This window comes from Amia ocellicauda, chromosome 15 (genome assembly GCF_036373705.1).
Source record: "Amia ocellicauda isolate fAmiCal2 chromosome 15, fAmiCal2.hap1, whole genome shotgun sequence".
In the NCBI taxonomy this organism is placed as follows: domain Eukaryota; kingdom Metazoa; phylum Chordata; class Actinopteri; order Amiiformes; family Amiidae; genus Amia; species Amia ocellicauda.
The window spans coordinates 26,195,858-26,220,033 of NC_089864.1; the positions used below are offsets into that span (position 1 = coordinate 26,195,858).

Sequence of the window (24,176 nt, forward strand, 5' to 3'; positions counted from 1 at the left end):
AGTTCCAGAAAAGGCAGGAGGATGAGAAGGAGAGGATGGAGGGAAAGGGAAAAGGAGAACCAAGCCAGAGAGACGGGGCTGGGGAGAATGTGCGGGCGTCCGCCATGTCACTCAGAGAGAGCCTCTGATCCCATCTCTGGAAGACAGCAGGAGATCCCTGGAGCCTAAAGGACCCCGCCAACATGCCAAACCACAGACTCTCCACCTGGAATCACTTGCTTTTGGTGGACGCCTCATTTTCTGCACTCGTGATGTTTTAGGAGTCCTGTTCAATCTTTATCTTCTCAAATACACATACACACACGCACATACACACACACACACACACACATATATATATATATATATATATATATACCTTTTTCTTGAGCAGAACTGCAGTAATGATGTTTTGCTGTGGGGGCTGGTGTGCGAGGCTGAGACGGACAGCCAGGCTGCGGGTCATTCTTTGGATTATCTGCTCCAGCTGTCTCTGTTACTCGGCAAACGCGCAGACTAGGATCCCGGCTGAAACGTAAGTCTTCCCTGCTTTACCTGCTTGTTTGGTTTATTTAGTGTCCCTCAACACAATACAAAAGGGATGTAAAGAGTATAAAGAAAGTGTAAACACAAAAATGTATTTGGACTCAATAGTTACACCTCTACCCATCCTAAAGCACATAGCAGGCAAGCCATGCATAGTAAATTCCTTTAGAGGCTGTATTGGAAATTGTGACCTCCACACCTCCATAGATCTCATAGAATTATACTGACAGTAATAGTCATCATTTATATTTGACAGATTATTAAAATTGCCATATAGGCCTGAAACACACAAAGGTAGCAATTGTCTTAGTACTGGATAAAGAATACTGGTGACCTGAATATCTCGGCAGTATCTTCGAGCCACTAAGTGATTCCAGTCCTGGACTGTGTCTTGCAGTTGGGTTATTATTATTATTATTATTATTATTATTATTATTATTATTATTATTATTATTATTATTATTATTATTTAGCAGATGCTTCTATCCAAGTCAACTGACATGGTTTAACAAACTCTAACATACAAGGTTTCCAAAGTTGGTAAGAGATATATTAAGAATAAGGGCTGTACAAGTTACCTACTATCTTGACCAGAAAGACTTCCATAAGTCATAAGTCATACTCATGAGTAAGTCAATTACCAACTTTGGAAAATCAGGCCCACCGTGATGCTCTACATGTTCAAAACAAACTCTATACATCAGCTCAGCATTAGAGAGAATGAAATAGAGGCATTATAGAAGTTTCGAATGGTCTATGGGTGGAATGTAAACAGATGCATCTTAAGGAGGCATAGAAAGATTGTAAGACACTGTGAATTTCTAATGCTCGTGGGAAGCATACACTGCGGTGAGAGAGCCCAGGGCTGTTAGACTTGAGCTGGATTGTAGATAACCAGAGTGTTCTAGAATAATATGTGACCATAGAATCAATGAAAGAGATTCAAATAGTTTTCTTTTATATACTGCTGTATTTATTCTGTATATCTTGAATACCAACAAAATAGTGGCCTACTTTTCATTGTTAAGACCCAGTAATGTTACTCAGCATCTGAGGTTCAATTCAATGGCAACGCTCACTGAGAAGATATAAATGTGCACAGGAACTTTTCAATTCATTTATCATCCTCAAAAGCTGTGATCATCAATCATGAGCACTATTGACACGTATTACCTGACTAGAATATGATTTCTTCAGGTAGATTACCTGAGAAAGCAGCATTCTTTCTGTGGATAAATGTTAATTGGAACCTAAAACTCAAAAGTTGGGTCAATCCGCATTGTGTCAGTCAAAATATATCTTTGAGAGTATTATTCTCTATAGAATACTATATTTAAGAGTGTTGGACATTATAAAAGCACATGAAGGACTGTATTGTTATCCATTACTTTTCATAAAATTACAAAATAATCTTTACCTCAATTCCTTGATTTATCAGTGCTATTTTGTGACATCATCCATGGTATTGATTTGAACTGTGGTGCACTCTGGGATGAGAGTGGAGACTCATACACATTACAGGAACCAGTTTAGTTTCTGACTGATGTGTATCAGTGTTTGAAAATGATGAAAGGAGAGGTTCAGTACAGTTTTGTCTGAGTTTTTGAGAAGCTACAAGAACCCAAGGATCTGTTGATTCTCCATGCTCACAGACTTTTATTAAACCACATGGATGGAACGCCTAGGAAGCAATCACGACAGTGATTGGTCAAACACCTACCACCCCTTGGGAAATCTTAATCACAATTGGCTAATGATATAACCCAATTTCAAGCCAGTGGTCTCTGGATTGTCGGAGCCAACCTTCCCCCTGAACAGATGCGTTCACCAATTTAGCTTGACACCCTTCATCTTACCACTTTTTTGGTTTGTTTAAGTTGGCTCAGTGAAATCATAGGACTTTCCCACAAGCCATTGCAGTTTTTACAATGCAGCAAAAAGAAAGCAATCAAATCTACATTCACAACCCTGTCTTTGGTTTAGTAATCTGGGCCAAACTTGTTCGTTAATTGACTGCTATAACCAGACCAGAAACTCAATACTTCTATATAATGAAAGCATACTAAACTGAGAGGTCATGCATGCATCTATGTATTTTGCACTATAGGGTTTGTCAGCTTTGGTTCTCAAAGACTAAAGCAGGAAATTAAGTCCACTTTAGAACATTGACTTGAGAGCTGGGGAAAATAATGTAAATTAAGGTTTCAGGTGGAATGAAAACCAGGAAACCTTGCAGCCTTGGAGGTCTAAACATGAGGACATCTGCAGCAGTTCACTTTTCATCCCAGACCATTAAACAGAGTGCTTAATTAATTCACATTGCCATTTCTTTTCTGTTTTGGATAACAGTGATTTCCACAGAGCAGGCTCTAGTAATTATATTTCAGATCAATACCAAATACATGGCATATCATTAATATATACATATTTTAAATCGATGTATGCATGTGTAAACCATACTTGTTCATGCCCATGACTGCATTGTTTTACCTCTCAATTGCTCAATTTGGCCAAGGTTTCCAGTTAAACAAGGATTCCCAGCCTATAACATTTTACAGTGAATAAGACAGTGAATAAGACAGCAGATTGCATGTTAACTAATGAAGTTACCTTTAGAATGTTCCTGCCTTCTCTGACTGTAAATTGGAAACTGGCAAGCTCTTAGCTTTATTATTCTTTCTTGTAATTACTGATGGAGAAAATGCCTGCATCATATTCTTCAAGTTGATAACTAATTCATGAGATTGTTTTCGTTTAATTAGCATTCCAGCAAAACACCCTACACAAATAGATGTTTGGGGAAAAAAGCTTCCTTGCATGTGTACAAAAAGCTTTGACAGTTTTCATACAAACAGTGCCTAGTTTACCTTTCAGTCTTCTGAAATTCAAACACTAAATTAAACATATTTTTTAAACAGAATATTGTTGAATGTCAGTGAAACAGTCATCAGGTTTGGTTGCTACAGTTGTTAAAGAGCAGAATATGTGGTAAAGGGGCTGTGAATGAATCTGCACATTGTGATGAGTGCACATTGGACACCTTAGTTAGGAATCACTGGGATGGTAGTGAGTGAAACTCATACCTGGATCGTCTAGTAGACCAGACTGTCAGCCAAGTAGGAGACATGATATATTGCTCAACATAATGCAGGAACCTCCTTAAAAGAACATACTGTATACTACAAAAAATATATGTATTTATTATAAACCTTTAACATCCACTTGTAAATTTAGATCTTGTGATACTTGTGAGTCATTCTTGATCTTTGGTAACGCCTAGAGCAAGAATCTTTGCATGCTATTCCATTATAATTTTCAACCAAGTTAATGTTTTTTCTTCCCCAAATCAATATTTTTTCATTTTATCATGTCTTCTCATGTCAAACTCTCATACAATATTTGGACACTAATGGGTATGAAATGCTTTCACATCACTTATCTTCTGTTTTGTTTCAACTATCCCAATTTTGTTATGACATTTCTTTTGATATGTTTTTTTACTTTGGAGTTCAGTAAAATTTTGAGGCATGGTAATGCTTTGACCCTAAGTCTTCTAAATAGTCTAAATTGAACAGCCTTCAATGGTCACTAGAATACTGCCAAAAATACTCAGGAATTGCATTTCTTCTGTATTGAGTATTGTGTAACTGCAATCAAAATAACAAATAAAGACTTAACATTTTTTTATTGCGAAGTATTTACTCGTCTTATTCATTTTGTGTTGTTTGCAGTTATTAATAACTTAAAGTTATTGTTTATCTCCTGTTAATATCAAATCACATATACATGTTAATACGTGCAAGTTCACTTGTAAATAAATAGCTTTGATCAGCTGTTCACTCGGCACCTGATTGGTATTGCTTGTTTGCTACACATGTAATTAATCACAAAAATTTATCTAGACAAAAAAGTGTAATGCACATTTTATATGTTAATTTCTTTCAGATTAATTTTCAAATCCTGTCCTGTCTCAAAGTGTCTCTGTGACAAGGGAGTCGTAATTTACCCTGATGGTACATAATTAGAAACTGCAAACATTCTCCGTTCAGAGGAACCATGTTTTTCCACATGTACCATAAACAGCTGCATTAGTCAAGAAATTAGTTTGAATTAATTAATTCAAGACATTTTCATGCTTGAAATACCAGATCTTGAGCTCAGATCTTGGTTGTGTTATTGGGTTCGAATCCTGTGCAAAATGGTATGCTTCATGTCCCACTTTAGCTGCTTGAGTTACGGCTTAAATGGCTAAAATGGTATAAAACTATCTACTCCTGAACTCTGCTTGAAACATAACTTGCTGTAGGCTGTTGCTAAATGCCTTGCTTTTAATTAACACTAATTGACAAAACAAATTATTTTAAAGACAGACTATATAAAAGACATTTTAATGCAGAACACCAAGTGAATTCTCTGACTGACACTGTAAATGGAAGTTGATGGGTTCATTCTTTGAGAGTGTGGATAGAGGAGAAGTGAGAGTATAAAAGCTCCAGACACACCTCAATACAAGCATAACAATATGACTTTATTAAAATTGCAAAAATAAGCTCTACTTAAGGCATGATTATCCTGTGCGTGCACACGGTGTATGACAAGTAAGAGAACAACCCATCAGAGCAGCATTTGCAAACATTCCTGTGCTTCCTATCTTATGTAAAGATATCATGTCATGCAAAGTACATGGTGTATTGAAAACAATGAAACACTATTATAAAACAATAATATGAACATGCAATAGAACAAACAGCTTGTGGTCTGATTTTGTGATGAGGGCAGTAACAAGTAGCACTGAACTGTTCATATTTATTTGCAGGTAGGTTCTTCAAGAATAGTCTCTATTGATGACCATTGGAGTGTATAGGATTGTGTTCCATGAACTACAGCAGAAAAGTCACATCGAATCAATGAAGCACTATAATGGGTGTTTATAGCACACACGAATATAAGTGTTGTTAAAGGGTTCCAGGGAGAAGTGAAATCTACATCTGTTCCAATGTTAATGCTCTGACTGCAACTTATAAAAAGAGATCTGATTCTGTGGGTGGTCACTAATCCCCAAGAGTAACTAATCCCTTTTGCCCATTGTTGGGGACAACAAAAGCTATTTTATGCTGCCATTTTAGAAATCAAATTCAATAATAATAATAATAATAATAATAATAATAATAATAATAATAATAATAATACTTATTATTATTATTATTATTATTATTATTATTATTATTATTATTATTATTATATTAATACCAGTTGTTGTTTTTTTCCAAAAGAGGAAGCATTGCTTTTGGTGGTCTTTGTTAGCTGTGCTTAATAAAACTGTACTGAAATTACTTGACTGTGTTTTCTTTACCTCGGGCTGCCTGTTGGATTAATTGGTCTTAACTGCTGGTCTTAATTGGTTTTAGGCTTCTGTTGGTTGTACACAAGGCCATCCAAGTTAGTAAGGGATTACTCCAACAAGAAACAACCCTCTTCTTTTCTGCTTTTCAGTCTTGTGGTGCTTTTTTAAAATAAAGATTATCTTTACTGTCAGTTAATGTCCTTTGATAGTAACTTTTCTATAATACCTTTGAAGATACCTACAGGAAGGGCATTTATTAAGGGTTTATCTAGGCTTATTTAAGTTTAAGAGCCTAGATTTATATATAACCTAGTAATATTTAACTTATTTCCTATTTAATTTTGTATCTGAAATGTTCATTTTAAAATAAAGACATTGCTGTAACGTATAACTAGTGTATTTGTCTAATTGTTTGTTTGAGACAATCATAGTCTTTTTATTGGATTTGACATCCCTCAATCTTGACATCCTTTTTCATTGTTTTAAATATTATTTATTAATTTGATATACTATGACAAGGTTTACAAGAATACAATATACTTTTTAAATACAGTGTTCTCCATTTTTATTCATACCCCTGAAGAGTTTGAGAGAGTCAGGCAAAGAAGGCACTACATTGATCACACTCAGGAGTCTTTATTCATATTGAAACATTTTTAGAGTTCTGCAGCTTACAGACAGTTGTGCAATGTAACAGACTTGTTCACCCCTTAATACAATGATTTTCAAACCTGTACTGCAGTGTCTGCTGCCCTGCTGAACTCATAATTGCTTAAGTTACAAGCACTGGTTTGGTAATCCCTACCTTTATAAATAGTATGTGTGTGTGGGAGGGGGAAGCACATAAATGAAAGATTTACGGATTGGATAATGTTGATAAAAGTATAAAAATGTTAGTGTAATTGTATTAGCATTGCACAAAGCAAAGTCATATTTGTCATAATGTATTACTTTCCAAAAAAACAAGGCTCTTATGTATTCTGTTAGCTAGTATTTCTCCTTCTCTGGCATGGATGACACTGACAAGATGCCTGCTGTAGTGTTCTGTGAGATTCTGGCACTTGTGAGGGGAGGTTTGGTTCTTATTCACTACCTTTATGACCAAGTAAGGTACTGCACACAAATCAAATGTTCTCAACTGGCCATCAAAATCTCCAGACTTCAATCCAATAGAATATTTGTGGCAGTTCACAAACAGAGAGCAAAGGGTCTGAAAGACACCCGGCCTGGACACCATTTTTGAATATGGCCTGGATACTTTGAATGTCCTGGTTTCAGGGGTAATGCCAGGATAGTTCTTAGGGTGGCAGGCGCTTCCCTTAAAATCCATTCACCTCCCCTTCTGCCTCCCTATAGCAAACTTTGCATAATGTCCTAGCAAAATATGACAAATTTGCCCAAAAAACAAACAAAGCAGAATGTTGTTGTAGATTTGGTTTTGTTGGATTGTATTTAAAGGAACACTTAAAGATGTGAATACATGTGATCCTCTTGTTTTCTGGAATTCAATTAATTATTAATAATTATTTTTAAGAAATATGACTTAACTCTGTGCAATGCTGATAAGATTACATTACACATTATCTTGATTTTTTTAGTTCCTATGTATTAATTTATTCATGAATGAATCTGGAGGGCATTGTATATATACAAATACATCATTCCAAATGTGTTTCAATATATTAAACAGCATATGTACATTATATTTTAATATACACTCACCTAAAGGATTATTAGGAACACCATACTAATACTGTGTTTGACCCCCTTTCGCCTTCAGAACTGCCTTAATTCTACGTGGCATTGATTCAACAAGGTGCTGAAAGCATTCTTTACAAATGTTGGCCCATATTGATAGGATAGCATCTTGCAGTTGATGGAGATTTGTGGGATGCACATCCAGGGCACGAAGCTCCCGTTCCACCACATCCCAAAGATGCTCTATTGGGTTGAGATCTGGTGACTGTGGGGGCCAGTTTAGTACAGTGAACTCATTGTCATGTTCAAGAAACCAATTTGAAATTATTCGACCTTTGTGACATGGTGCATTATCCTGCTGGAAGTAGCCATCAGAGGATGGGTACATGGTGGTCATAAAGGGATGGACATGATCAGAAACAATGCTCAGGTAGGCCGTGGCATTTAAACGATGCCCAATTGGCACTAAGGGGCCTAAAGTGTGCCAAGAAAACACACCATTACACCACCACCACCAGCCTGCACAGTGGTAACAAGGCATGATGGATCCATGTTCTCATTCTGTTTACGCCAAATTCTGACTCTACCATCTGAATGTCTCAACAGAAATCGAGACTCATCAGACCAGGCAACATTTTTCCAGTCTTCAACTGTCCAATTTTGGTGAGCTTGTGCAAATTGTAGCCTCTTTTTCCTATTTGTAGTGGAGATGAGTGGTACCCGGTGGGGTCTTCTGCTGTTGTAGCCCATCCGCCTCAAGGTTGTACGTGTTGTGGCTTCACAAATTCTTTGCTGCATACCTCGGTTGTAACGAGTGGTTATTTCAGTCAAAGTTGCTCTTCAATCAGCTTGAATCAGTCGGCCCATTCTCCTCTGACCTCTAGCATCAACAAGGCATTTTCACCCACAGGACTGCCGCATACTGGATGTTTTTCCCTTTTCACACCATTCTTTGTAAACCCTAGAAATGGTTGTGCGTGAAAATCCCAGTAACTGAGCAGATTGTGAAATACTCAGACCGGCCCGTCTGGCACCAACAACCATGCCACGCTCAAAATTGCTTAAATCACCTTTCTTTCCCATTCAGACATTCAGTTTGGAGTTCAGGAGATTGTCTTGACCAGGACCACACCCCTAAATGCATTGAAGCAACTGCCATGTGATTGGTTGGTTAGATAATTGCATTAATGAGAAATTGAACAGGTGTTCCTAATAATCCTTTAGGTGAGTGTATATTGCATACAGTGTCTATAGGAAGTCTACACACCCTTAATGTTTCTCACAGTTTGTTGTGTCAGTGGCTTACAGTTTCATGCAATTAAATTAGAATTTTTCCACTTATCTAGACATCATGTCCCACAGGGGAAAAAAGTGAAAAAAAAACATATATTAAAAATATGAAATTGAAATATCATAATTGGCTCCACCCCCCAACTTTGCACTAAAACTGTTCAAGATTTGGTTGAGTTCCTTGGGGAGTGTTGATGGACAGCAGTCTTCAGGTCATGCCTGGGTAATTTAAGGACATTTACCTCTTGTTCCTTTTATAGCCGCTCCAGTGTAGCTTTGACTGTGTGCTTTGGGTCGTTTTCATGCTGAAAGGTGTATTTCTGCCCCAGTTAATTTGTCTTTCTTGCAGAAGGCAGCAGGTCTTCCTCAAGGACTTATCTGTACTTTGCTCTATTAATTTCCCCTTCTACCCCAGTGCCTGGTGATTAGATACATCCCCATAAACATGATGCTGCCACCACCATGCATCACAGTAGGAATGGTGTTATTTGGGTGATGTTGGGTTTCCATTTTAGTTTTGACAGACCACAGAGGCTACAGATTCTCCTGAGTATTTTATTGTGTACTTCAAATGCCCACCGACACTTCTTGCCACCCTACCATACAGGCCGGATTTGTGAAGTGCTTGGGATATTGTTGTCACATGCACACTTTAACCAGTCTTGGCCATAAAAGCCTGTAGTCATTGTCTTTGGCCTCTTGGTAGCCTCTCTGATAAGTCTCCTTCTTGCTCATCTAGTATGGAGGGATGGTCTGAGTTTGGCAGGGTCTTGGTGGTGCCATACGCCTACCACTTCTTAATAATCATCTTAGCCATGCTCCAATGGAGCCTTTGATATTTTTGATACCCATCCACTGATCTGTGTGCTTCAACAACTTTGTCCTGCAGTTCTTTTGAAAGCTCCTTGGTGCTCATGGTTGAGACTTTGCTTTGAAATGCACTACCCAGCAGAGGAAACCTGAAGGATCTGCTGAATTTATCTTGAAGTCATGTAAAAAGGTGACAATTTTGAAAGGGGGTGTAGACTTTCTATAGGCACTGTATATCCGTGATACCATTTTCAATTTCATTTAAAATATACTTAACTTTTTTTAAATGCGTTTTTCTGGATTTTTTTGTTGTTATTCTGTCTCTAACTGTTAAAATACACCTACCATTAAAATTATAGACTGTTCATTTCTTTGTCAGTGGGCAAACGTACAAAATCAGCAGGGGATCAAATACTTTTTTCCCTCACTGTGTACTGAAATTTCCCACTGTGTGTCATGTTTTTAATATACATGCAGTAAATGCATTCCATTTCCATTATTTGCAATGTTGAAACATTGATACGAAGTTATTAACAGGCCTTGTTAAGTTCTATGCATATGGGTATCTTTAATTTCTTGTGGTTATATCCTGAAAGGTGTCCTCCAGCCTGTGATTGTTTTTATAATCAAAAAAGGCCTATATGCCTGGATTCAGAGATTAGGATAGAGGTCAGGTCAGTTTACACTCCTTTAAACGCATAAGATGCTCTTTTGGAAGCATTGCAGCAACATTTTTATGATTTTATGATTCTCTTTAATTTAGCATTTTATTTATTTAGAAGTAAGGGGATGACTGATTGGGCCAATTGTAATTGTTTTAAGCATCTTATGTTTCTATAAGAAATAATGCGTAAGTATTGAATATAGAAGCACTTTGAGGCATATGTTTCTTATTTAATTTAGGGTTACGGACTTAATTTGCTTAACTTCAACCCATTCTGGAGTACTCACATGTTTCCCCTGACTTTTTTAACTGCCCTCTCTCTTTAAAATTAGACATTAAATCATTATTTGTAGGTGTCCACAACTTCTTTTACATTCACTTACCTTCTTTTAATGTTAAACTGTGTTATAAAGTTAAATCACTCAGGAAACTGCTGTAACTGAAAACATGGTTGTCCAGCGAGGCCAGTAAATCCCTGCTGGCCCTTAACAGGAAGATAACCTACAAACAGGAGAGCACATTCACCTATTCAGATTGTGACACGTCAACGGAGCAGAATGCAATTTAATACACGCAGAACGTTGAGTGCGGCTGAAGTTCTTAGCACCTAAACTCTTCCTTAGATGCTCAGTTGAAAGGCTTATAGTGTCATTAGCATTGTCGTGTAATCCTACACATGCAGATCTTTGCCATTAAGTCTCACTTAATGTCAGAGGTTCTGTGATCTTTATCTCCCCCAGCCCTGTGGAGATACACATGGCCATTTATTTCTTGTCTGCAGCACAAGCTGTCTTCTGTCAATCTCTCCTTAGGTCACAGCATCTGGCTCACCTACTTTAACTTCATGAGGGATGTTGACCTCTTGTATCTCAATCATTTGATTTGGTTTATTAAATTTCAATCTCAGTTAGTTGTATTCCTGTATAGCACCTTTAACACACCATAAATGGTCTCAATTACAATTTTGTCTCTGTATATTAAAAACAGAATGCAGAAAGTAAAAAGCAAAGTAAAGGATTAAATATAACTTTAAAAAGAGAATATGTATTTAAGCACATTTTGTCCCAAACAGCATTAAATCATTAAAAATATAATTATTAGTAAGTTATTGAGTTATATGAGTAAGTTATTAAGTATTTAGATGCTTCTGTAGGAACAAAACAATCTTGGTATAAGTTTGTATTATAGCCTGTTTATTGCATTTGCAATGTAAAGAATGATTTTGGAGCTAGTATTATAAACAAACTTTCTTTTTGTTTTGCTTTGTAAGTAGTCTTTGCAATGGATTTACTTTACTATTTACAGAAGTGTGCAGCTGTAATTTACTGCAATAAAATGCATGCATGCTCTTGAGAAGAATGTTTGACACACAAAAGAACAAAAAAATGATATGCAATAATGTGTAACTGTGAATTAGGTCAGTTTCCTTAAACATAAGAGCATTTGGCTGAGCACATTATAATTAACACCTTATTCTTTAACCTGCTGTTTATGAGATCTAGATTTTTGCTATGAGCATCAACCATTATTAGGGGCAGATGTCTTCTATTGTAGAATAAGCAATGCTGGATGTGTTTTATTACATTTTATTTTTCCTCAGACTTCTGATATTCCAGTATGCTTGTATACTGGAATGTCTCTTTTGTCAAAAACATTGAGCTGAGTAACACACACAATAGACAAATCTGAAAATCTTACTCGGATATCTTAAGACAAGGGTTATTAACCTTTTTACACCCCAGCTCATTAAGGCTTCAGTACATACATTTGAAAAAATAAGTTCCCAGAATAGTTATTTTCAAAAAATAAAATGTGTTAATTAATCTGTATAATAAAATGGTGCAGAGCTCTGAGTTATGATGTTAATCACATGTATAATAGGGTTAGAGTTATGTTTAGGGTAAGGGTTCATGGTCTCAACATCAGAACTCAAAGTTATTGGTGTTTTGATCGTTTGGTATTCATATATTACTTCATGATAAATCACACCACCTAATTTGAAAATGTAACAAAAAGTATAAATTTAGATTTTATTTGGGATGCTTCCATATGAGCTCCCAGTTTTTCAGAACACCTCAGTTTGTGATTATAAATTATGTTTTCATGAGCTACCTTAGATTAATTTATATATTTAATTTCCCATGGACCCTGGAACTACAGTTTAAGAACCTCTATGGTAAGAAGTATCAGTTTTTAGTTATGTAGTTGGCATTAGGTTAGCTGATTCTTATTATGAGATTAAGTCAAACATGCATGAGCTAGTAATATATCTTTATTGTGCTTGGATAAAGATTACATTATATGAATACGAAACATAACCTTTTAAGCTGAACCTCCTTACTAATATACCGAACTTTAAGCATATCCAGTAACCAGTGGTATAAATTGTTAGTTGTTCTGGTATATTTTAAATGTAAACTCGATCTTATGGATTGCAGAACTGTATTATTGAAACACTGGTTATGGCTATGATTAGGAATACTATTAAAGTAGTAGTAAAGTTTGAGTAGAGGTATTTAACATTGTACACCTCCTTGATGAATATAAGTTGTCTTGGACAAATATGCTAAAAAATATAGTAATAATAATATGTACTTAGTATGTATTTACATGGAGGATTCTTTGTAAATTGTGTAGTTCTTGGATGATCGACTGATTGATTATTATGATATTTTGGACAAATGTTAAGCTGGCAAAACATTGTAAAGCAGTTTCAAAGATCTTGACAAACATTTGATGATTTACAGAAAGTTTGCAGTTTCAGTTAACCTGAAAAGCCCATGAAATGGATAATAACATTATGTTTGTAGGCTACATACCATGATGTAACATTTTCTTTCTTTGTTTTACGCAGCATACAGCTTTGGGCCAATGCATTTCAAGGAGAGCTTTACTCTTTAGCATCAAGATATTCTGGATCTCTCTTACTACAAAAGGTAAGATTATATATATATATATATATATATATATATATATATATATATATATATATATATATATAATGCTGAACTAAGCAATCTGACCTATCATCAAATTGTTGTATTCCAGAAAAACTGTTTTGCATTTAATTCAAATAAGCATATTATACCACAGATTGAATTACAGTTTGTGATTTGCAAACCAATTCACTAACATTACAGAAGGATCAATTGGCATATTATAATAGTTGGTTGTCAACTCTGAATGACACTCCATCAGATTTCCATTGGTGTTTTGAAATCAGTGGCCAAATATCTAATTGACCTTGACTCATTAAGCCTGTAATTGATTCACTTAAAAAATTGTAAGCCAGGCTAGATTGAAAAGCAGTCATTGGGAAAACCAGCATTGAGTTGACAGACCCCATATCGAGACAGTCTTGAATATGTGGCCTTAAGACCTTGGCAAGTGCCAATATTGGAAGGAGCAACTCCAGTGCAATGAGCAATAAACATAAAGCACAACCAGTGGTACTTTTAACATTGACTAAATATATGATGGAACAAATTTCAATAAAGTTAAAGTAATAAGACAGATTAGTTGTAATCAAAACATATGTACAGTTAGGTCCATAAATATTTGGACAGTGACACAATTGTCATAATTTTGGCTCTGTACGCCACCACAATGGATTTGAAAGGAAACAATCAAGAAGTACTTGATGTGTAGACTTTCATCTTTAATTTGAGGGTAGTTACAATCCAAATTGGGTGAACGGTGTAGGAATTACATCCATTTTTATATGTGGTCCCCCCAATTTTAGGAGCTCAAAAGTAATTGGACAAACTAACATAATCATGAATTAAATTGTGAGTTTCAATACCTGGTGGAAAATCCTTTGCAGTCACTGACTGCCTGAAGTCTGGAACAGATACACCACCAGATGCTGGGTTTCTTCCCTGGTGATGCTCTGCCAGGCCTGCACTGCAGCTGTCTTTAGTTCCTGCTTGTTCTTGGGCCGTTTTGCCTTCAGTTTTGCCTTAGAAATCAAAACAAATCAATCAGAGAGAGAGCAAAAACATTAGGTGTGGCCAAATCAACTATTTGGTACATTATTAAAAAGAAAGAACGCACTGGTGAGCTCAGGAATACCAAAAGGCCCGGAAGACCATGGACAACAGCTGTGGTGGATGACAGACAAATTCTTTCCCTGGTGAAGAAAAACCCCTTCACAACAGTTGGCCAGATCAAGAACACCCTCCAGGATGTGTTGTATTACAGTGAGGGAAAAAAGTATTGATCCCCTGCTGATTTTGTACATTTGGCAACTCGAACCTTCAGCTCCCTCCACACATTTTCTATGGGATTAAGGTCTGGAGACTGGCTAGGCCACTCCAGGACCTTAATGTGCTTCTTCTTGAGCCACTCCTTTGTTGCCTTGGCTGTGTGTTTTGGGTCATTGTCATGCTGGATTACCCATCCACGACCCATTTTCAATGCCCCCAAAGCATAATGTTTCCACCTCCATGTTTGACGGTGGGGATGGTTTTCTTGGGGTCATTCCTCCTCCTCCAAACACGGCGAGTTGAGTTGATGCCAAAGAGCTCGATTTTGGTCTCATCTGACCACAACACTTTCACCCAGTTCTCCTCTGAATTATTCAGATGTTCATTGGCAAACTTCAGACGGGCCTGTACATGAGCTTTCTTGAGCAGGGGAACCTTGCGGGCACTGCAGGATTTCAGTCCTTCACGGCGTAGTGTGTTACCAATTGTTTTCTTGATGACTATGGTCCCAGCTGCCTTGAGATCATTAACAAGATCCTCCCGTGTAGTTCTGGGCTGATTCCTCACCGTTCTCATGATCATTGAAACTCCACGAGGTGAGATCTTGCATGGAGCCCCAGACCGAGGGAGACTGACAGTTATTTTGTGTTTCTTCCATTTGCGAATAATCGCACCAACTGTTGTCACCTTCTCACCAAGCTGCTTGGTGATGGTCTTGTAGCCCATTCCAGCCTTGTGTAGGTCTACAATCTTGTCCCTGACATCCTTGGACAGCTCTTTGGTCTTGGCCATGGTGGAGATATTGGAATCTGATTGATTGATTGCTTCTGTGGACAGGTGTCTTTTATACAGGTAACGAGCTGAGATTAGGAGCACTCCCTTTAAGAGAGTGCTCCTAATCTCAGCTCGTTACCTGTATAAAAGACACCTGAGAGCCAGAAATCTTGCTGATTGATAGGGGATCAAATCCCCTCATTAACATGCAAATCAATTTATAACTTTTTTGAAATGCGTTTTTCTGGATTATTTTGTTGTTATTCTGTCTCTCACTGTTAAAATACACCTACCATTAAAATTATAGACTGATCATTTCTTTGTCAGTGGGCAAACGTACAAAATCAGCAGGGGATAAAATACTTTTTTCCCTCACTGTACATGATTTCATCAAAAAATGCTCAACTCAGTGATCAAATTCACATGCTAGATACACACACTAGATTTGTTTGTTTTGTTTCTTTTATGAAATTACAATTTGTAAATGAATAGATTACGTAAATCCAGTGGACATTGTAATAATACTTTAACTAAGGTCTCATTCTAATCAGCCTAAGAGCAAAAGCAATTTGAAGCCTATAAATACAAAAATATTTGTTTTTCTTATGGTTGTGGAAGCTATCTTAATGTGGATGAGGAAAAGTTCCCAGGCCTGGGGTTTTAATGAGTTAGGCCTACTTTAAAAAAAAACTAAAACTCAATTTAATATAGTGCTTGGTGGTATAGTAAGCTGATTGCAGGGCTGTCTGTCTTTTCAAACCATGGATTTTTTATGATGTGCATGAACTGTGTGACATCAGTACAAGTTTAATATTCAACTATTTTTAAAGGGACGTACACAGACCATTTCACTTGGCTGGAGAATCAAAATGAGTTTTTGAAATATGACTAGACTATGCAGTAAGTCTTTTACTGAGTGTATTCAGGTGTCAAAAGTTGTAGTCTTGCAGTTCCACAATCAATACATGACCACAGGATCAGTAAAAACCTTTTTTTTTTTTAAACTGGCAATAAATTATATAAACAAAGAACAACAGACTTTATTTTCAAAGTATAATGCATAAACAGACTGTAAATGAATACATTAATTTAACTCTTGGTTTGGCCACTGCAGTCATTAGTGACACTTTTCAGAATATCTTAATTTGCTTCAGCAGTTTCTCGATGAGCACTTTAAATGTATAAAAGGTTAAATGTTTGGGGTTTAATTCCTTAATAGTTAATCTAATTAGAAGGGACCTAATTCTATTTTTTTTACATTTTAATTTTTATGAATTTCCATGTATCACCGACATTAAAGAATATGTTTATTATATTTGGCATATTCTGTGAAACGAGAAATTAACCCTTGTGGAGAAAACATGTCCTTGTAGAATCAGTAACTATTGCCTGTGCTTCATGACATGAACTGATCTCACTGTAAACTGTATGGGAGAATTGTTCTACGTTTTGATTGTGGGGTGCAATAAACACCATCCCGCCATTGTGTTACACCTCTCTATAGCAGTGTCTATTTGCATTAAATCCCTTCGGGTTTGCCGATTTGCTGCCCAGCTATATCCTCACAGCTTCCCTCACCAACTATTAATGGCTGTATTGCCAAGAACAAGGTATGACTAAGCTCTATTTTAGGGGAAGTGTCATACAAAAAACATCAGGTAGTGGAAGTGGAACTTGTGTCCAGTGAGTGGGTGTAAGTTTGGATTAGGTCTGGGCCTTTGTGTGAAAAGTCTGGGCAAATATGGGAATCCCTAATGTTCTGACACTGACGCCTTTATTTTGCCCATTTCGGGAGCGGGCAGGGGATCTTGTTGGCAGCTGGTGTGTGTGTGGATGCAGCCCAGCACTGTGTGAGTGGAATTGTATTATCCCATGTTCATATTCAATTTATTTTTATGAGCTTGACATAAACGTGCAGATAAATGGAAACAATAAGAACAGTGTACAGATACTAGACTTAGTGGTAAGCAGGGTGGTGGGAGTTATGTATTTCCAGATGGTGACGTGGAAGGTATTCTATTTTTTGTGATCGTTTGACTGAAAAGGAGTACACACCTGAGGATCAACTTCCTGTTACATTTCATTATTTGGGATCATGCCAATCATCGGGACACGCTTTCCCATTGGAGTTTACGATCGTCAATTAGCAAATCACTTGATATTTTTGAACAAGTTGGTCAGATACGTCTCCCTTTTCATCAGGAGACCGCAGGGCCACAACAGTTGTTCTTTGGGATAAAGACAAATCCACAATCCTCTATTGTGACCTAAAAAACAATCCAAAAACATACATATAAACAATAAATATTCTTCCTTATTTCAGAGCATAACAGGATAATGCTAATGCTTGTGCAATGTAAGAGGATATCAACCTGAATTTAGTAAGGGCATAAACTGTGTGCACTTAACCGCAATTCATCAGGATTGTGCTACCAAAGCTCATTTAATACATGCGTTTAAGCCATTTTCTTTGTTTCTTTTTTCTGTGAGTTTTTCGTTTTTCGTCTTTTCTTCTAAGTTAAAAGGTTTTATCATAATTATATAAAACAATACTAATTATGATTACAAAATTGGCTCCAAATTTCTGCTGTAAGATTTGGGACTATCTCAATGTTATGGTATATAAAAATGTTACTAGTCTGTAGCTAACAAAAAGCAGATAATATTCCTGTTATATTCTTTTAATATTATTTTATAGCATATATTTTCAACAAAGTAATTAAAACTAAATTCTGTTAGGAAAAAATACATTAAAAAAAAAAACAATTAAATTAAAAATGTATTTTTAATTAATATGATTACAGGTTAATACCCCATAACAACTGTGTCCATAATAACTCTTGGGCAACACCCAATAGCACACTAATGTTTATGATGAGATTTCAGACCGAATTAACATAGTATGAGATCAATTTCTCTTGAAATAACAAAAAACTATTTCTGTGTCTTACACCACAGCTGCCAGGATGTAAATGTTCAGTTTGATTTATTTATAAATCTAAAATATTCTGACTGCATGAAAATAGTGTTGTTTTAGTCTCATCAAGCCATAACAATACATTTCTTGATAAAGGGTCTTTTTCTGTAGAATTTAGCTGGCCTACTTGGCATATGTCTTTTTTCCGCATTGTAAGTGAGTTGTTATTTTACTGGAATTAGCTTTCTTGGGCCAGAAATCAGTCAGAATACGTTTTAATTACTTGACTGAGTCTCAGACTTGGCTATGCCCCACCTATCTGGATTTCTGTATATCAGAGAATCACAATATGAGCAGCTAACTGAGGGTTAAACCCATTTCTATTGTCCCTCTTAGACTAGATTGAAAAGCTCCAAACAGCACAGAACATGTGTGTGGGACTTATCTGGTTCACATGACATCACTGTAACCTCTTCCAGGACAGCCAGTCTCATATGGATTAGAGCAAACCCTTGTTTACCCAGTGCGTGAGTCAGCCGGGGGCTACCTCTGCAGTCACGTGGGCCTCAAGACAGTGACCACTAAGAGTATCTGTCCAAATATAACACCACATGCCCAGTTAGTTTGATATATTATCCTTTGTGCTTAGTGATGATGATGGAAGTCTTAATGGTATTATCTGTGGAGTGTTGTGACCATTAACAAGGAGTGCTTTCAGGGGATTATCACACATCAACCCTTTGAAGATTTTAATTAACTTACAGATATCACTTGACGGTGGTATTGCCTCAAAAAAAAAAACTGATTTGGGCATGCTTTGCTCCAATCTAAATTGTGTTTTCTGTGTCTGGTGAACTGAAACAGATGACTGTGTTTGTCATGACTAGAAAGATGGAGTGGTTTTAAAGTGGCATGATCCATATAACCTCACATATCAGACAAATAAAGTGAAGTCTAAATAAGCATTTAGACCATTTATAATTTGCTGAGATTTAACTGAAACCTTAACTTTAATCTTAAAATTAAAAGAAAATAGTAATAGAAATGATTTCCGACATCAACACCTGCATTAAAATGAAAGGTTATAAGATGCATGTTTGTCAAATATAACACATCACTGACAAGTCTTACCTCCATTTAAGTGATCTCTATGGGTTTTACACTATTTTAAAGTAATGACAGAGGACAATTCCCTCAATGCCTGCCTTACTATCCATCAAGGAATGGCACTGTGTAACATATATTTTTTCCTTTGAAATTCAATGACATTTTCACCCAAACACGTTGTATAATTCCCCTACCTTTGTTGCCTGTGTAGGATTCTTCTGATGGAATAGCAGCGCTAGAACCGCACCACTGAATTCATGTTTCTTGTGCTTTGGCCTTTGCACAACACATATGAACTTAATCTTCCCACTGTAATTAAGGCTTGTTTTATCTCTTGGGTTACCCTAAAGGCATCCAGAGCAGTTTTGTTTTTCATACCATCTGTCATTTAGCTTTGAAGAATGGAGAGAAGAAACAATACGACCCACAATACAATATACGTATCTGTACGTATTACAACATACTGACTGCCCAACACTAAATCCAATTTTTAATAATCATTTTACCAAGATGTGTATCAGATTTCCACAAATTAAAAAATAATTATGTTTCAACAACTTTTCCTACAGAGTCACAACATTAAGGCATTAAGGGGAAAGCAGGTTCACTAACATATTCACTGGTATTCAGTGAGAGAGCCTGGGACAACAGCATGGCATTGTCCATAACTACTACACTTTTTCAGCTCTGATGTTGTCTTATTTTCGTTAAACTGGTTTCTTTGGTTTCACATTTATTTGCTTGTTTAAAAATATGTGTATATGTGTATATTCTTCTCATCTCCTTTTCAATAAATGTGTTTGTGTTTCTGTTTTAAATGTAGAATATCCTTGGCTGTCTGCAGCATTGTATGATCAGTGTCTACAATATGTTGTTAAGAGAAATGTAGTGAATTTATAGATGAGACATTTTCTACTATAGATTAAAGCAACATTGATGGTTCAAAACCAGCATATGCTTGTCTTATTCAGTGATTGTCCTAATGGATAACTTACATGTATATATGTCATCATATATATGTAATATATTGAGAATACATTATAAATATATAAACATATTATACATTTCTGTGTTTTCCATAGGTGGTGGAAATCAGTCTTTCTATTTCTGGTCAGATTAATTCATGTGCAGGACAAAAGTATCTACTTACAATCTAATGTGAAAATATTGGAAGGTTTTAATTTCCATTTCACGTGAGCTATTGTAAAATGCCTTATGGTGGAAAATCGGGTCAGGGGTTATGATCTTTTAATTGGATAAACATACCATCATAAAGCAGCCAGTTATTACAGTATTTCAGCACAAATTGATTTGATATGGATTGCCCATTAGTTTCCCAAAACCTTGAAACTCCGTTTTAAGAACATATTACTTTACATTTTTAAACCTTTAAACTAAACTTTTACATTAGAAAAAATAAATAAAAGCCTTTGTATCAGACCATTTATTTTTTAACAATATAGATTTCAACTGTGTGTTTCTTATTTAGTGGATTGAGGATGTGAGTAGTTTACTGTTACATGTTCTATGGTCTTCTGGGCTTTGTTGACCAAATACTACTAGTAGAGATTGGAAGTAGCCAACGATTTCTGCATATGATCCATTCCCAAATTTGGCATCACTTGTGGTGCACTCAATATACAGTAAGCAAAATAACAGACAGCAGTTTGCAGTATATTGAATGGGGTACAGGCCCATTCTGAGAATAATGGCATGCCACAGTCCTTTTCACAAATGGCCAGATGAACACTGTGTCATCCCACCCACAAACACAGCCTTCAATACAGGCAGAGAAATCTCTCCCTGATTTGTTGTTTCAATTCATCCCAGAGGTCTTCGATGGGATTGAGGTCAGGACTCTAAGCAGGCAATGAAATGGTGATGCTGTTTTCTGTCAACCACTGTGTTACATTGCCAGCTTTGTTGGTACATGCACAGATCCCTTGCCGTACAATTCTATGTCCACAGTACACCGGTGTCTGAATTATAACTGAATGTCCTGCCTGTTATGGTACCCTCTACATAACACATGACCTCTGGTTCATTCCATTACTCTCAGAGTATTGGACCAACTAGGCAATACTAGCAATGTGAGGGAAATATGATTTACCAGTTCCCCCTCCCTCTAATGTTCATTTTAGTGTTAAGGATTAGTGAGCTAAAAAAAATGTTACAAAACATAAAAATACAGAAAGAAATGAACATGCAGCTAAACTAAAACAAGTAATTTTAATGATAGTAATACTTAATTTTTTTACGCTAGGTAACCAAAAACAATTACAATGAGGGAAAAAAATATTTGATCCCCTGCTGATTTTGTACGTTTGCCCACTGACAAAGAAATGATCAGTCTATAATTTTAATGGTAGGTGTATTTTAACAGTGAGAGACAGAATAACAACAAAAAAATCCAGAAAAACAAATTTCAAAAAAGTTATAAATTGATTTGCATTTTTCTGGATTTTGTTGTTGTTATTCTGTCTCTCACTGCTAAAATACACCTACCATTAAAATTATAGACTGATCATTTCTTTGTCAAACGTACAAAATCAACAGGGGATCAAATACTTTTTTCCCCCACTGTATATGAAAAATGACCTTTTAACACCTTGCTGGTTTCTATAATCACCACTGCATCAAATCGGTTTGGTGCTTTTCCTGCACCTGTTCTGAAATTGGTGCTGTGAGATCAAATATAATCCCTTAGCAACTCATTTCTGCTTAACAACAGTGAGGGAAGGGAGCGGCAAAGAGCTGCGATGAGACTGAGCGCTCTGAGCCCAGGTCAGCCCTCACCTTTGATGTGTGTCAATGGTTACACAGAGCAAGGGGTCATCTAAATCTGCTCTGGGCTTCTGTGGAACCTGGATCAAGGGAACAGTTTGTAATCTACTGGCCTAGTTAGCAATCCTACCCGGTTCTAGTGCTTTGTGGGAGCTGAGGTAAAGACATGAGTTTGAGGATAGTGTAAAATCATCACTCTGTAGCAGCAGGACTGGGATTAACAGTGTCTCTAAGCTCTAAACCCCCTATTTAATAGCTATAGTTATCAACAAATCCTGCGCATGCTAAGTGCTGCAAACAAGGCATGTCTAAGAAATGTTGGCCTATCCCAAGGGAATTGTTGTCTGGGTAGTGGAAATAACAGGATAGGGGCAGGATAAACCTATAATAAAAGACAGGTGGCTGTGTGTGGGACTGTAGTTTTTTAACAGAAAAAAATAGATTCATATATAATTCTCTAGAGACACAATAGGGATGGACTGCACAAATGCAAAATGGGTCAGATATGTCATTTTTGTTCAGAAAGGAAAGGGGTTTTCCAGTCTGGCCCTGGACTTGTCATGTGTCTTTTTTGTAATCTCTTATTAACATACTTATTAAAGCTTGTGGTGTAATAATGTAAATGGTTAAAAATATATGTTTTGAAAATGTAGCATATATTTTATATATACACTGCTCAAAAAAATTAAGGGAACACTTAAATCACACATCGGATCTCAAAGAACGAAATATATTAAAGATCAAAATCTTTACTGTACATTGTGTAATTCGTTGAGAACAAAATGACGTAACAACGGTCAATGGAAACCAAACTCACACCGAAAATCAAAGTAAACAATTGAAATCACAGGCTGTTCCAACTTGTGTGAATTTCAACTCATAATGTGACTCAGTAGTGTGTATGGCCCCCACGTGCCTGGACAGTCTGTGGCGCTACTTGGCGGCGTTGGATGAACTGATACATAACGTCACAAAGGTTCTCAATTGGGTTCAGATCTGGGGAGCGTGAGGGACAGTCAATGACATCAATGCCTTCGTCATCCAGGAACTGCCTACACATTCTGGCCACATGAGGCCGGGCATTGTCCTGCACCAGGAGGAACCCAGGGCCCACTGCACCAGCGTAAGGTCTGATGATGGGTCTGAGGATTTCATCCTGGTACCTAACAGCAGTTAGGGTACCGTTGGCATAGCACGTGGAGGTCTGTGCGACCCTCCAAGGATATGCCTCCCCAGACCATCACTGACACACTGCCAAACCGCTGGATGATGTTGCAGGCAGCATAACGTTCACCACGGCGTCTCCAGACTCTTTCATGTCTGTCACATGTGCTCAGTATGAACCTGCTCTCATCTGTGAAGAGAACGGGGCACCAATGGTGGACCTGCCAATTCTGGTGTTCTCTGGCAAATGCCAATCAAGCTGCACGGTGCTGGGCTGTGAGCACAGGTCCCACTAGAGGACGTCGGGCCCTCATGCCACCATCATGGAGTCTGTTTCTAACAGTTTGGTCAGAAACATGCACACCAGTAGCCCGCTGGAGGTCATTTTGCAGGGCTCTGGCAGTCCTCCTCCTGTTCCTTCTCGCACAAAGGAGCAGATATCGGTCCTGCTGCTGGGTTGATGCCCTTCTACGGCCCTGTCCTGTGCAACCTGAATGAGCTGCAGGTACCGCCTCATGCTACCAGTAGTGACAAGGACACTAGCAAAATGCAAAACTAGAGAAGAATCAGTCAGGAAGGATAAGGAGAGAGCAATTTTCTGTGGCCACCACCTGCAAAACCATTCCCTTTTTGGGGGTTGTCTTGCTGTTGCCTCTCCAGTGCACCTGATGTCACTTTCATTTGCACCAAAACAGGTGACATTGGTTCACAATCGCATAGGCTTCCTAACTGGACAGATTGATATCCCTGAAGTTTAATTGACTTGTTGTTATACTGTGATGATTATGTGTTCCCTTAATTTTTTTGAGCAGTGTATTATAAATATTAGGGGTGTACAGATAAGGATTTCCTGGGCCGATTTAACTTTTTTAGTTTTGCTTTCAATTGCATTTA

The 24,176-nt window shown here is 37.0% G+C and overlaps 1 protein-coding gene across 1 annotated transcript in view; it reads left to right on the top strand.

Moving 5' to 3' along the window:
• The first annotated feature begins 386 nt into the window (after nucleotides 1–386).
• Nucleotides 387–24,176, top strand: part of cacna2d4a (calcium channel, voltage-dependent, alpha 2/delta subunit 4a) — a 164,212-nt gene continuing 140,422 nt past the window's right edge. Inside the window, exons 1-2 of the mRNA XM_066723757.1 lie at nucleotides 387–514; nucleotides 13,186–13,267. Coding sequence (XP_066579854.1) covers nucleotides 387–514; nucleotides 13,186–13,267 — 210 coding nt within the window. The remainder of the gene's footprint in view (nucleotides 515–13,185; nucleotides 13,268–24,176) is intronic.